At 47.2% G+C, this 14,342-nt stretch overlaps 1 protein-coding gene across 27 annotated transcripts in view; it reads right to left on the reverse strand.

Annotated features, from left to right (window-relative positions):
* The window catches only part of ARID1B (AT-rich interaction domain 1B), a 336,572-nt gene extending 329,044 nt beyond the window's left edge, over positions 1-7,528 (reverse strand). For 11 of the 27 annotated variants that reach the window (XR_012673019.1, XM_075146093.1, XM_075146087.1 and 8 more), the window contains exon 1: positions 5,281-7,527. Coding sequence is in view for 24 of the 27 variants with exons in the window: in XM_075146093.1 (XP_075002194.1) it covers positions 5,281-7,065 (1,785 nt within the window). In the remaining 3 variants the exon portion in view is untranslated. Of the gene's footprint in view, positions 1-5,280 lie in introns of all 27 variants that reach the window. The other 16 variants (XM_075146080.1, XM_075146082.1, XM_075146079.1 and 13 more) reach the window with 5 other exon arrangements.
* Positions 7,529-14,342: the final 6,814 nt, after the last annotated feature.

Here is a 14,342-nt window from a genome sequence, read left to right on the forward strand (position 1 = left end):
GCAATACAAACACTGCAGCACTGTGCCAGCATTTGTGTGTAAAACTGGGCATGAACAGGTACGATTGGGTAACAGAAAAATTCAAAAGGCAACCTTATGATCTGAATGGCAAAACATACATCAGATGTACAGAAACCTTCCAGGTTTACTAAAAAATAAGATTTAAATTTATTAACAGGTAAGGCTTCTTTAAAATAAATTTTACTCCAATACAATTGGCTCCACAAGATTTTCATGTATTCCATTTATTTGCTTCTCTCAGCACCAAGCAATACAAACCCAACACTGCTTAGTACCACTTTTCTATTACTAGTTTTCAAAACAAATTTGAAAACCACTAAGGTATACTTTTAATTTAAGTTTAATTAAAGTCCTCATTCAATCCTACCAAAACATGTATTTAGCACTATGTAAATAGCCCCAAAATTGAAAGAAAAAAGTTTTTTTCCCAAGTACCTTAATAATCACAATTCTAAAATATATTCTAGCAAGTTAACCTACCACAAACACATGCTACTGAAATTCTGCAGCCTTGAGCATGCATGCACAGCGAGTGTGGCAACACTACTTTACATATCCACAGAGAATCTTCAAAGCCTCCCGATAAATGGCACGTTTTGAAAAAGTACTGAAATGTAACTAGTTAGGACACAGGTACAATCTTAAGGACACAAGGATAAATAAACTACTGCCATTCTCACGTTAACAATGAGAATTTCAAAATACCTGTGATAAAATATTTGAGGTGCAAAAGTAAAAAAGAGAAAGACCTATCAGTAGCTATTGAAACTTGTTTTCATAGCACAAATTTCATCTGGTTTTAACTAAGATACTATTTCAGAATGAAACAGCATCACCTAACAGACCGTGCTTAGTAATTTCAAAAATTTTGTGTTACATATATAACTAGAAAATTTAGCAACGGATTAAATGCCTTAGTTTTCATCCCCACAGATTTGAATTGGAATGCCAAAAAGACCGTAATCGACTGCTTAGTTGAGGAATCCTTACACGATGGAGGCAGTAATACAGTAGACAGGTTTGCGTCTCTCTTTATTGTATCTCATACACAGAGTCCTGCTGTTCAACATGTAGGCATAAGCGCTACTACAGAAACCAATAACTGAACACCAAACCACAAAGTGTCAAATATATGGTCGTAATATATCTATAGATGCTACTAACTGAGAATATTGCTATTTGCTACTTCTAAATAGAAGCTATGTGAATACTAAACTGTTTATTCGAAAATGCACAGGGAAAAATATATTTTATTCTCCCATTGAGACATCAAGAATCTATTCACCACACTAACAGCTGTTTAATGGCCTTCAGGCACAGGACATGATTCTGCAGCCCTGGCTTAGCCAGAACTCCCAATACAGGCAATCTATTTGGCATAAAAAGAGCTGCAGAATAAGGCATATTCCGAGTTTCTCCGCTGCAAAACAAATGACTGATATGCACACAAACTCAGAGCAGCTCGACAGATTTTTTCCTAACACTTGCTATATACTCTAGGCTAAACAGGTACTCCTGAAAAGACCCAAGTCCTCTCTTTGTGTGTAGGTGTATGTAAATCTTACACACGTGCACAAAGGAGAAAGATGTATATAAAGCACAGACACGGAGGCCAGCTAATGTGTTAAGCTACTGCAGTGCAAATCAGCAGTGAAGAATAAAAGGAGCCTCAGGATTCTGAATACCTGTACACTGCCAAGGAATTAATCAATAATCAAAATAACTGAATGACAAGGTACTGTACTAGCATCACACAACTCCTCCACAATCAAATCAATGTATCCGCATGAGCAATATCCATCTGCTTTGAAAACGTGTGTTTCTTCAGAAACAAGAGGCCTCTTCTCAACCTTACATCTCGTCTCACAACTGGGTAAGGCGACTAAATGAAATGGAAGCAAAATTTTCTTAAATAATTTAATAGGCTGGACAAACATAGAAGTCAGTTCAGAGTGGGATGCCACACTGCTGCATATTACCCATGCTGAGGCAAGAATTTCCTGAACAAGTATCTCAGATGTTGTAGCCTACTGTCGGTCCTTTTTCTCTGTTCGCAGCACAATAGTTTCTCATAGGCGTAGGGGCCAATCATCATCTGCTTTGCAAAGACACATGACAAGTGAGTATATTCTAATGTGTGTATACACATATATAGAATATACACTCAGAAGATTATTAAAAAAAATAAAGAGAAGCCTTCCGTTCAAATGTCGGACTGAATATTCCATTTTTCTCTTTCAAAAAGCAATCAATTTCTCTACTTAATGATGTAACATACCTGGAGATTGACTCGTGGGAATTAAAAATAAAAACAATGTACAAAAATAATTGTGTTCTGTAAGCTAATGGTAAGTATTTATGTTTTATTTGACACAATCTATTTTATACATTAAAAAAATCTTAATTTCAAATCTAAGGAAATTTCTTATCTCAATCACTTACAGGTTAGATAGAAAAATCGTAAGATAAAGACCACTGATGACTTGCCTTTATGACAATTATTTTGAGGAAAAAATAGTAATAATTTAAAAAAAAAAAAAAATCAAAGAAATTGTGCCCTTGCCAGACTATTCTTTCTAAGCTGCATCCTAATTCTTACGGTACCAAAAAAAAAAAAAAAAAGAAAAGAAAAAAGAAATCTGTGAGAGAGGACGTAAACCCATAAATAAAAGGAAGTATTTCTAAGGGTCATAGTGAGGACATAATGAATTTACTCTCATTCCTCCAATAAAAATAAAATACTTTAAACGATTTCTGCCATGAAGAAACAGCACTCTGAAGTAACATGTACTATGTCTCTCTGATGACGATTTTCCTAGCTTGTAAAGCCGTAAATTCTGAACTACCTGTGTTTAAGAGCAAGCAGACAATGCAAATATTTTTAAATTAATTATGAAAGGTTATGTATACGAGGCCTCATTACCTTATGGCTTCCCGTGACCCTTTTATCAGTGCAAATTAAAAAAGGTAAAAATTAACACCCACAAAAAAATCTTAGAATTCAGAAGAAATAGAAAGGAAATGGAATAAAAACTAAAAACATGACAAGAGTGGTCTGTTGGAAGTAGACAAACACACACACAGCCAGCCCATCCCGGGTTTCTATTATTATTTTTTCAGGATTAATACACCGTTCACAATATTAAGCGATGCTTTTTCCAGGTTCTGTTCATTACTTTAGGGCAAGATCTAGCTGTTTGAGGACCCCAAAAGCGTACACCTGCATTTGTTCCTGTCAGTCCTCGTTGTTAAAAGCTATTAAAAGATTTAACAGTTCTTAATAGAAAGATCTTGAAGGGAAAAAAAACCCATAAAATTCTAATGCACTACTCCATTTAACACAATTCACTCTCTTACTGAGAATTCAAGCCTTATCTCACACTTGTGTAGAAAAATGATGAGATCAACAACTCCCGATGCTTCTTGAAGTATTCTAACCACAATTCAAACGCAAAAGCACGTTTTCCCCCGAATATCTGGATCTGTTGCAGAGATGAATGCAACCTCTGACAGAACGGCTCCTTTTTCCCTTCTCTGCACAACACACGGCGTTTTCTCACCTACAGCAGCTACATGCAAACAAGCTTTTTTTAAGAGGCATGCACAGGTTAGCTATCAAGCTAACAGAAATGTAATGAAATTAATATTTGGATTAATTTTTTTCTTAACAAAAATCTAATCCCTTGCATAACATCCATAAGCTGCAACATTACAAAATGTTTCTAGAGGCACGAGCGCAACTTGAAATCCCGAATCCTCGTCCAAGCACTCTTATGACAAGAGACTCCCCCACCGCCTCCAATTAGCATGGAATTAAAAATCTAAAAAAAAATCAGTAAATCGATGCCCGGAAAAACCACGCCATGGAACCAGAGGGAACGGGGGGGCGGGGGGGGAGAAGCCCCCGGCTCTTCCCGGCGCGGGTGGCCAGCACGGCCGGTGCCGGCGCGGAGGCCGCGCGTGTGCGCCTCTCCCCCGCCCGCGCCCCCTGGCCCGGCGGCGCGGCTGCCGGCTGTTGTTTGCGGCGGGGCTTTCTGTGACTGCGCCGCTCAGCACTTCTATTTACATCAGCGGCGCGAGGTGCCCAATGGCGAGCGGGGAGCCAATCAGATGGCAGATTAGATGTCAACTCGGAGGCAGCTGTCTGGAGACGGTTGCAGCCAGTTTACCTCCACAATTCAAATTCCGAACCTGGCGGAGGAGACCCGGCCGCTCCTCGGGACCGGCCGTCCGGCGGGGCCCGGCCTCCCGGCCCGGCGGCTCCCCGCGCCGCGCCCGCCCCGGAAAGGCGCTGCGCCACGGCCCGCCGCTCCGCGATCGTCGCGCCTATCTATCTATCGATCGATCGATCGATCGGCGGAGTTACCGGGCTGGGGCGAGGGGGTGCGGGCGGGGGTGGCGGCCCGCCCGGTGCCCGCGCCCCTTGACTGACGCCAAGGACTTTTCGTTCTTTTTTTTTTTTTTTTTTCCCCGTTTTCCCCCCCCGGTTCGGATTTCCGCGCGTTTGGGGAAAGAAACGTAGTTATGCGCGCGCGCACCCCCGCGCGCTTCTGCTGGTGGGCAAGCCCCCTTCGGGTCACCGGGCCCCGGCACCCCACGCGCCCCGGCCCGCGCCGCGCGGACTGAGGCGCGAGCACACGCGCGCACACAGGCGCACACACGCGCGCTCTTCCCACAGAAAAAGGAGCCGCGTTCCGTGGATCTCACTGCGGTAACTCCATCAGTGACAAACTAATTTGCTAAGAGCGTGTAGCGGCGCAACTCGTTCTGTTCAAAAAAATAACAGGTTAAAGAGAGGAAAAAAGGGGAGGAAAGCCCCGTGGAAGATAATGGACGTTGTCCCCCGGGAGCCCCCCGGGCCCGACACTCCGGTTACAAAATCCGCCCCCCCACCCCCGTCCCAGGCCGCCTGTCCTGCGGGCCCCGCGTCTCTCCGTCGCTGTTTCAAAGTGGAGGGAAAAAAATACTAATTGGGTTTGAGAACAACCTAATTTCGCCAGCGAAAGCCGCGCTCCGGCGCCTCCAGCCCCAGCGGGGCCGCGCATTGTGCGCTGCTCACCCTTGCTACGGAAGCAGCGAGGAGCAGAACTGGCCCGGAGGAAAAAAAAAAAAAAAAAAAAAAAGGGGGGAAAAAAAAAAAAGGAGGAAAAAAGAAGGGGGGGGGGGGGAGAGGAAAAAAGTGAATTATAAAGAAACTAAGACCCCGACGCGAGTGGCACGGAGGCGGGGAGCCGTCATTAATCGAGCGCGGGGGGTTACCTGGGTCCTGCTGATGGCCTGCCCGGTGTTCCCAGGGCTCATCGCCGGGTGATTCCTTTGTTGTGCCGCTGCCCAGGCCGGGTTCGCCGCTCCGTACTGGGCGCCCATGTCCTTGCCCATGCCCATGCCCGCCGCTGCCTGCTGGCTTCCCGGGGCGGCCGCCGCTGCCTGAGGCTGGGGCTGCGGCGGCGGCGGGGCGCTGGGGCTGCTGTAGTCGGGGTAGCTGCTGCCGTAGCTCCGCATCATGGGGCTGGGGGACGTGAGCAGCTGGTTCAAGGTAGGGGTGGCCCCGGACGGGTGCTGGTTCTGCCCGGAGAACCGCGTGAAGCCGCCGGCCGCCGCCGCCGCGCCGGCAGCAGCCTTGCCGAGGCCGGCCCCGCCGCCGGGGCCCATCATCATGCCGCCGCCCGGCTGCCGCGGGGAGCTCAGCACCCCGTAGCCCGCCGCGGAGCCCCCGTAGCCGCCGCCGCCTGCCCCGGCGGCCGCCGCCGCCACGGCTCCCGCGCCGCCGCCGCTGCCCGCGCCGCCGCCGGGGCCGCGGCCGTAGCCCGGGTAGTGGTTGTACTGGCTGTTGGGGTAACCTTCGTGGGAGTTTTGCAGGGGGTCCATGCTGTTGGGGGCCGCCGTGGGGTGCATTATCCCCATCCCGGGGCTTTGTTGTCCGCCATGTTGATCAAAGCAAGGCCCGGCGCGGCTCGCCGTAGCGCTGCTGGCAGGGGCAGGGGCAGCGTTGCCATAATAGCTATTGAACTCCGAGACACCCACCGCGGAGGGGCCGCCGCCGCCTCCCCCGCTCCCGCCGCCGCCGCCGCCGAGGCCGCCGCCGCCGCCGCTCCCAGCGCTCGGGGGCGGCTGCTGGGGCTGCTGCTGTCCGCCCAGGGGTCCCAAGCCGGGGTGATCGTAGCGGCCGCCGATGGGCTCGCCCATCTTGCCGGGCATCTCCTCCTCGTCGGCGCCTTTATTCAGCATTTGCTGCGGCTGCTGGGGGGGCTCGGCCTGAGCGCCCAAAACACTGTCTTTTCCTCCATGTTGCTGCTGCTCCATGTCTGCACTGGGCTGAGCAGCGCCGCCACCGCCACCGCCGTTGTTGTTGCTGCCGCTGCCGCCGCCGCCGCCGAGGCTGCTGTTGTTATTCTGCACGGGATGGTGCTGAGGCGGCGGCTGCTGCGGCGGCGGCGGCGGGAATTGATTTAGCTGCTGCTGTAGTGCATGGTGGTGGTGGTGCGGGTGGTGGGCATGGTGGTGGTGGGCATGGTGATGCGGGTGGTGGGCATGGTGGTGGTGGGGCGGCGCGGCGGGGTGATCGCCTCCGACGCTCTTCAGCTTGTGGTTGGGGAGCAGCCCCGTCTCCATGGCCGAGCCCGGGTTGGAGGAGGAGGAGGAGGAGGAGGAAGAAGACGAAGAAGATGAAGATAACGCCGAGGAGCTTCCACCTTCCTTCAGAGCCGGCTCCGAGGAGGAGCCGCCGCCGCCGCTGGCGTTGTTGTTGTTGTTGTTACCGGCGGCAGCGGCGGGAGCCGCGTTATTGGCCATGTTCAGCGGCTCGCTGTGGTGGTGGAGGAGATGGTGATCTACATTATTCACGCTGCTGCTGCTGCTGCTGCTGCCGCCGGCCGGACTCCCTTCTCCGACCCCCAGCGCGGGGCCCGGCCCGGGAGCCCCCGCGGCGGCGGCGGCCCCCCCCGGGCCCCGCTCCGGGCCCAGGCCGCCCGGCAGGCTCGGGGCTTTGCCCTTGCTGTTGTTCGCACCCGCCGGAGCCGCTGCGACTTGCGCGGCCATGATCATCGCAACATTGCGAGTCCGGAGAAATTAGTACTGATAACAGTAACTACCAAAAAGAGGAAAAAAAAAAAAAAAGAAAAAATTGAAAAAGAAAAAAAATCAACCCCCACCCTCCCAAAAGGGGGGCGAGCAGGGGTGGGGGAGGGAGAGGAGAGGGGCAGAAAGAGAAGCGGCCGGGGAAGGGACTTGACTGAGCCAAGAGTATCCCCTGCGGAGCGCTCCGCACGCACCAAATTACAGAAATTTCCCTCCCCGAGTCCGTGGTTGCGATTAGAAATGGTAAGAACGCCTTACGGTCTGTGCCTGTTCCTGCTGTGTGATTTCATGTTGAAAGTTTTTTGTTCAGGTTTAAATGAAACTTTTTTTTTTCCCCCCCTTTCCTCTCTAACCCGGATATGGGTAAACACACGTCTGCCGGAGCCGCGCTGGCCCGGCATGGCATGAGCCAGCGAGCGAGCCAGCGCCGGCAGCCATCGCCCCCTCCGCCCCGATCGCTCCCGCGCACTCGCAAAACGCGGACTGGACTCCGCACGGCTCCGGCTCCCGCTCCCCGCCGCCGGCAGCAGCGCGGCGAGCTGGGGGGGCGCGGCCCCCTCGAGTGCCCCTGCTCGTAGTCGGGTCCCGCTTCCGGACGCCCCGGGGGTCGCGGCCGGCACGGGGCACCCTGCGGGCTCCGCGGAGGAGGCAGCCGAACGCCGGGCTCGGGCGGGGGTCGCTGCGAGGCGAAGGGTCGAGGCGGGCCCCGCCGGGCGCCTTGGGCCGCCTAAGGCCGCGGGGGGGGCCGGGGCTGGCCCCGCCGCCGCGGGGCCGGCAGTGCCGCCGGCGGCGCTGCCCCGCGCGGGCGGCTGCGGCGGGAGGGAGGCGAGGGGCAGCCGCCAACGCCGCGTCCAGGTGTGCTGGGGCAGGCGAGCGGGTCAAACTTTGAGGGGCCGCGCGCTGCCCCCCAGCCCCGCGCGTCGTGCTCAAAAGCCGCCTCGTTGTGTTCGGAGGGCAGGGAAACGTTTGCTATGCCACGGGAAAATAAGACTTTTCTCCCCCCCCCGAAGATTCATATTGTGTGTGCAGACGGTTATAAAATTTAACCTCAAATTCTGCGGCGGTAGCATCTTTGCAGTTGTCCACATTGTCCAGCTGTCTCCAAATTCTAACGGTCATTTGCACTGATGATGCTTTTATATATAGGGTCGTTTTCAATATGTTCTGTGTACTTATTTGCAGATCAACAGGAGTTGATCAAGGAGAGCGAGACATTTTCGGTCTCGTAATTGTTTCCCCAAACAATATAATTTCCAGTACGCACAAGACATTCGTGAAAATGTAGTAACACAAAAACCAAAATGTGTAATCCAAGTAACTCTTGGTCCAAATGGAAGGCTGCTGCTGCTGACCTACACTTTTGAACCACCTTTCAGAACGGTTTGAAGGTTTTTTTATACATATCTTAATACAAATTATACCCTAGTATAAGAAAAGGTAATAGTCACACACTACATTCAACTAATAAAAGCATTTGGGAGATCAAATACTTGGCTATGAATATAGCGAACTGGGATGTTAGTGAACGTTTTCAATGTAGTAAGGGTCTAAACCACGCTGTTTTAAATGAATATATTTATGCGCTCTGTTAAATGTAAGCACATTTTAAAATTTCAGAATGGATAAATAGGAGATTCAATAATAATGGTAGAGAAAAACGCAGCGTATCAAGAAAGATGCTGTCGAGTAGGTAGGCTTTTTTGAATCCGCTGTGAAAACATTCAAGTGCAGAAGCTTCATGCTATAGAGTTGAATTACATGCAAAGATTATTGATAAATGTATGAACAGTGTGATTCCAGGGTCTATTAATTTTAGGTCTGTCTGAAAAGTCAGAAGTATTCTGATTTCCATTATGGAGTTAGTTTTGAAAAGTCTCAGTGCTCGTCTCGTACATATTGCTAATACTTCTGTTACAATTGTATTTTTCTCTTCTTTCTTTTTTTTTTCTTTTGGTACTCTTGCAAGTGCAGAAATTTTATATGGCTAGTAGAAAAACATAGAGCGGGAAAAAAAATGGTGAGTAATTCTAGTGGGGGGAATCAGGTGCATACCCAAGGGTCATTACAGCCTGTAACAACAACAAATTGCAATTCTATGCAAACTGCTAGAAAGGGGTATATCATCTTTGTAGGAGAGAGAATAACAGAACTGTAAGATGAATTCATGCCAAATCATTCATCAGCTTTTGCCAAGAGAATACTACATCTTTGTTAGTGAGCCTTTTTGACATTTTCTCCTGGATTTTCTTCTTTTCTATATTCAAATGCACGCTAATTATACACATTAAACCACATAAGTTGATTTTTTGAAGTCTTTCATATGCAAATATAAATATAGATGTCTACTTGTGTGTATTTATTTACATGTGTACTCTAAAATAAAATATAAAATCAATTACACATTTATTCTTTAAGACATTTATATTCAAGCAAAAATATATAAATTGAAAATCTGCTAAGATGTACTGATAGCGCCTCGGCTGTGGATCGCAATACTTCCTGACATGTTCCGCAACTCTTTCTGATCAGGAAAATAACCCGCAAAGTTTAACGCAGATTTACTCGAAATGTTCTCCCCGGGAAAGAAAAAAAGGATGAGGCTTTAAACTGAAGAGTTTATACCACTAACTCCTTTTCCTTCCATTTGTTTCAGCAACTCGGCTACAAGATTGGAACTAAGAGGCTATAAAATAGAGGCCCTCAGCACAATGAAATCAGTCTGCTATAAAAGGCAACACATGCCAGTTTTTCCTCCCCAATGGCAGATGCCACACCCTAAAGCAGACAGAAGGCACTGCAGTCTGTGCAAGGGAAGCACAACACAAAGCAACAACGATGGTTCAATTTTTTAGATCACAAATAATGTTGAAATTCCTTTTGCCATCTTTGCTCAGATGATGAGTGGTAGTGTTTGTTAAATTCAAATGCTCCTTTCCAAAAGCTCTCATCGTATGCATGAATTATGAACTTATTATAATATAATGTAAAAAAGCTCTAATTGCCATGCATATTATCTGCTGCAAAACGATTGCATTGATACTTGATATTGCAAGTGCGCAGTTTCAACTTTAGTTCCATTTTCATTGTTTCTTCAATTTAATTATTTTCTATAAACCAATGTTGTCCAAGTGTGGTTTCTTTCTCTTGATTCTTTTCTGATAAATTATAAACTCCCGTGCTCTGGGATCCCTTTCCAGGATAAACAGCATCTTTTTCTAGACTTACTGTTGGTAATTTGTTTATTCCATTGGCTGCAACATCCATACAGACCCCCTAGGCCACCCATCTGTAGCTTGACCCCGTGGAAGTGAGGCGCCTTTCCCAGCAGTACGGCAGCCATCCTTCCGTTTGGTCAGAGCAGCAGCTTTTAAACCATACAAAGAGTAACACTAAAAAGAGATACAGAAAACAAACCAACACTGTAATAGCTCTGAGGTGTTGTTTTAGAGGTATTGGGAGAAACATCTTTAACTTTTTTTGGTGAGGTGAAAATCCAGTCGGAGGTTCAAGAGTCTCTTGCACCTGACCTGGGTACCCACAAGAGTCTGAAAAATCTCTGTGTACAAAACCCCCCTTTTTGTTGGGTTCTTGTTGTGCTTTATGTTTAAATCCACTGTGCAGTTCGATGAAACAGTTGTCGAACTCACCGTAATTCTCAATTTCCTTCTTTTAGATTGGCATTGGATTTAATGAGGAAAAAAGAGAAAAGTATGTAGGCTTTTATTAAATTATCACTTCTTTTACTACTTAAACATCCAATCGAAATCTTTATAAAGTCAGTGCAAATCTTTTAATTGATTTCAATAAGGCATAAATCAGATCACAGAAAAGTAAGCAGCCAGCTCACAGCTTTAGCTTTATGCTTTAGCTTGGTATTTGGAGCTATAGTAATGGGATTTTGCTTTTAAGAGAACCCTTATGTGGTCAACATATCAGTATAAAATAGTAGTGTTTTCTTTATTACATAATATTTACATTTCAGTCACAAATGTAATATGTAAACTATTGCAGTTGATACCCAGCTGATAAGCCAGAATCTGTTAGGTGTAAAGCCTGTAGGTAAGTGTAACAATTTTATTTTAGCTGGTCATAATGAACTTTGAAAAAACACGGTTTATGGCAACAGATTGTGGCCTAAAACATGTAGAGAGTGACACATTCTACCATTTAATTAAAATCCATTCTTTAGCAGCCACTAATCCTGGGCAATTTAATCAATTTCTTCTGGCAATGTGTAAACAAAAGGACTTCAAAACATCACCATCTCCGTCTCAAGAATGTCACACACGATTTTATTATGGAAATGCAACATTAGCATTTTTTTTCCTTGCTGGATTTAGACCACTTGAATAGAATGTTTAAATACCTCAATTTTACAAATGCGAATCATCCACTGAAGTCACTAAGATCACTCACTTCCTTAAAGTTAAGCCCTGATTAAGTGCTTCTGTGGACCAAGGCCTCTAGGAAAAACAGCTCTTGAGTCTGTACTTTGGTGAGATAGCAGCCCAAGCAATTTTCTAAATCAAAACAAAATCTTCCACTTGGCAGTAATAGTAGGGGTTGTTGATTTCTGGGTTTACCCACTGGTGAAATCTGAGCCTTTAAACGGAATTACATTAATATTTCTGGATCCTATGTCATTATTTGGGAACATCATTGCATTTTGGAGAAATCTAGGAAAAGGCCAGCCTTCCTTTGAATTAATAATTTATGGTCCTGTTCATTTATAAATTAGAAAACTTAAACGAGATTCAGTACAACAGTAATCATTGAGTTCTCTGCCAATGATTCTTTCCCGTTCTTCCACCTTTTACAAATCTTTTCTTTGCTGATGTGCAAGAGACGCATGGGAAACCACAAGAAATATATGCTGGTAGCTACACATTGGTTGGAGGTCCTTCCTATCGTCAGTTGTAGCATGCAGGGTTGACTGATACGTCGAAGAAACAGTCAAACTGACAATACAGCTTTCACACTCATAAAATAAACGAGATCGCTACCTTAGCTGTAAACGCGCTGGATCTTCCAAGAAAAAAAAAAAAAGGCCTAGTTTTCCTTCCTAATCTTTTTCCACAGTTTAGTTACACATTTTATATGACACAATGCAAATATTACCTATAGCCTGCGGTATTTATGAATTGCTGTTTCTAGGAACAGATTACTGTGGCCTCCATGTCTTCACCAAGAAAAATAATTTGTCTGTAGGATATTTTTATGTACAGCCAGAAATGCATGGATTTTAACAGGAGATGGTACATTTTTTTTTCCTTTGCAAACTAAATTTCTTTCCTATGACTATAGTGTATATGCTATTCTGAATATTTGCAAGGGTGATTATGATTTTGCCTGATGCGCTCTCTTTCTGACCCATTTCTGCAGTATTTGACCATTCACATTCTCTAATACAGCAGCTCTGAGTCTTTTAGCTGGAGCCCCACCTTTCTCCTTTGCTGTAATAGTTTGTAATTCCCTCCTTCCCCCACCTTATCTTCATTCCCCACCCTTTTACACGTACATGCACGTTCGCTCTCTGGGTAACCCCAAATTCCTGCAGCCCAACTTGCAGCTGCCTTAGCCTCCCCAAGTATAGCCATACTGTATCACTCGTAAGTATCACGCATACTGTTGCTTTCTGTCCAGATGAATCCTACCCTCCAAGTTCCAACAAAGTTCACCCCAGTGCCCATTTCTTTCGGCCCCTCTGCGTAGGGGACACAAAGTGAACGCTCTCAGTGAGGAGAGGGAGGAACTGCAAAGGCTGGAAGGGGATGAGGGAGGAGAGAGGTGGGAGGGGCCAGATGAAATTTTCCTGAGCCTTTTCCATGCCAGCCTGGTACATGCTGTGCTTTCCCAAGGGGGCAACTTCCTAGTTTGAGAGCTGTTGCTTCGATATATTTATGCTTTAAGCACTCCTGTAAACTGAGAAGTCCAGTTACTCCCACTTCACCGTCAAGGAAATGAGGCACGAGGGAGGAATGCCGTGACTGCATGAACATTTCTTTCAGCTGCAGCGCCAGCTCCAGCAGCTCCAGGTGACTGCCATAACCACCTGGCGTGGGCCTTGGGGGTGCTGATGCAACGGTCTGCGCAGCTGCATGGTGTGCCAGTAACCCAAGGGGGGAGAAAGAAAACTTATTTTTATGCAGATCCTTGCACTGACTCACCCAACGGCCCAACCAGTAGTGCTGGCATAACAGGAAGGGGGAAGAGAAGGGGCAGAGCACACGATGCCGTTACCCACTTCTTACTGTTTGACCGAGGAGGAGGTCTGGAGACAGAGGGAGACGAATAGGACCTGCTTAGCCAGCACTACTGCCAAAAGAAACGTATGTCCTAAGATAATAAACAGGTGCTCTCTTGCAAAGCACAGCTCAGCCAGGGAAAAAAGTTACTATCCCCATTTTTTGTCGGCATCACCCCTGCCAGATATTAATGCTCCTCACATCTGCTGGTACAGTTGCTTGCATGTGTGTTCCCCCTTTTCCCCCAACCCTTTTCAGATTAAATGAGCCAGGTTACCAGACTTACTATTTAAACTATCCGCATTAGCTCAGACCCATTTGCCTAAATAAGATTAGGATAAAGTGAGCCAACATATCTGAAGAGACAGCGGACTCCAGCAGAGGGACAATAAATAGCTGGTAGGTGGCAGTAACCTCTTCAATAAGCACAACTTCTTAAGTACTGAGGGAGTCCATCCACTTAGGCCCTAAATGTTGGTCACGATGATGTAGAGACAGTTACATGGAAGTGAAGAGGGTTTATCCGTTTTTTTGATGTCTAGCCTAGAGTAGTAAAAGCTCCAGGGTGTGGGGTTTACCATTTTTTATTTTATTATTTCTGCATCACAGGGGTGTTCATTTGTGAGGCATATGCTGAACTGTACGTACATCTCCGGAGTCCCGGGCTTGGATTATGACTGCTGGTCCATCCTCTTTGCTCATACAGTGGCTCAACGGAGTCTCTAAGCTGCACCAGTGAGCTAGCGGTTCTTGCCTAAGCGTGCGAGGTGGGAATGGTCCTTGCACAGAGACAGCTGAAATGCCTGTGATCTCTAGATTCACGGGGAGAGGTTAACTTGCATGAAGATGCTCCACACGCCAGCTGGAGAAGGGGCAGCCACGGCTTTGTTCCCCGGGAGCCGGCGCAGGAGAAGGCTACGCTCCTGAGGGGTGCAGTAGCTGTCGGTTACACACGCAGTCCCCACAGGCGTGTTGAGCTTGCTCCTGTCCTCAGCAAAC

Source organism: Calonectris borealis, chromosome 3 (genome assembly GCF_964195595.1).
Source record: "Calonectris borealis chromosome 3, bCalBor7.hap1.2, whole genome shotgun sequence".
NCBI lineage: Eukaryota > Metazoa > Chordata > Aves > Procellariiformes > Procellariidae > Calonectris > Calonectris borealis.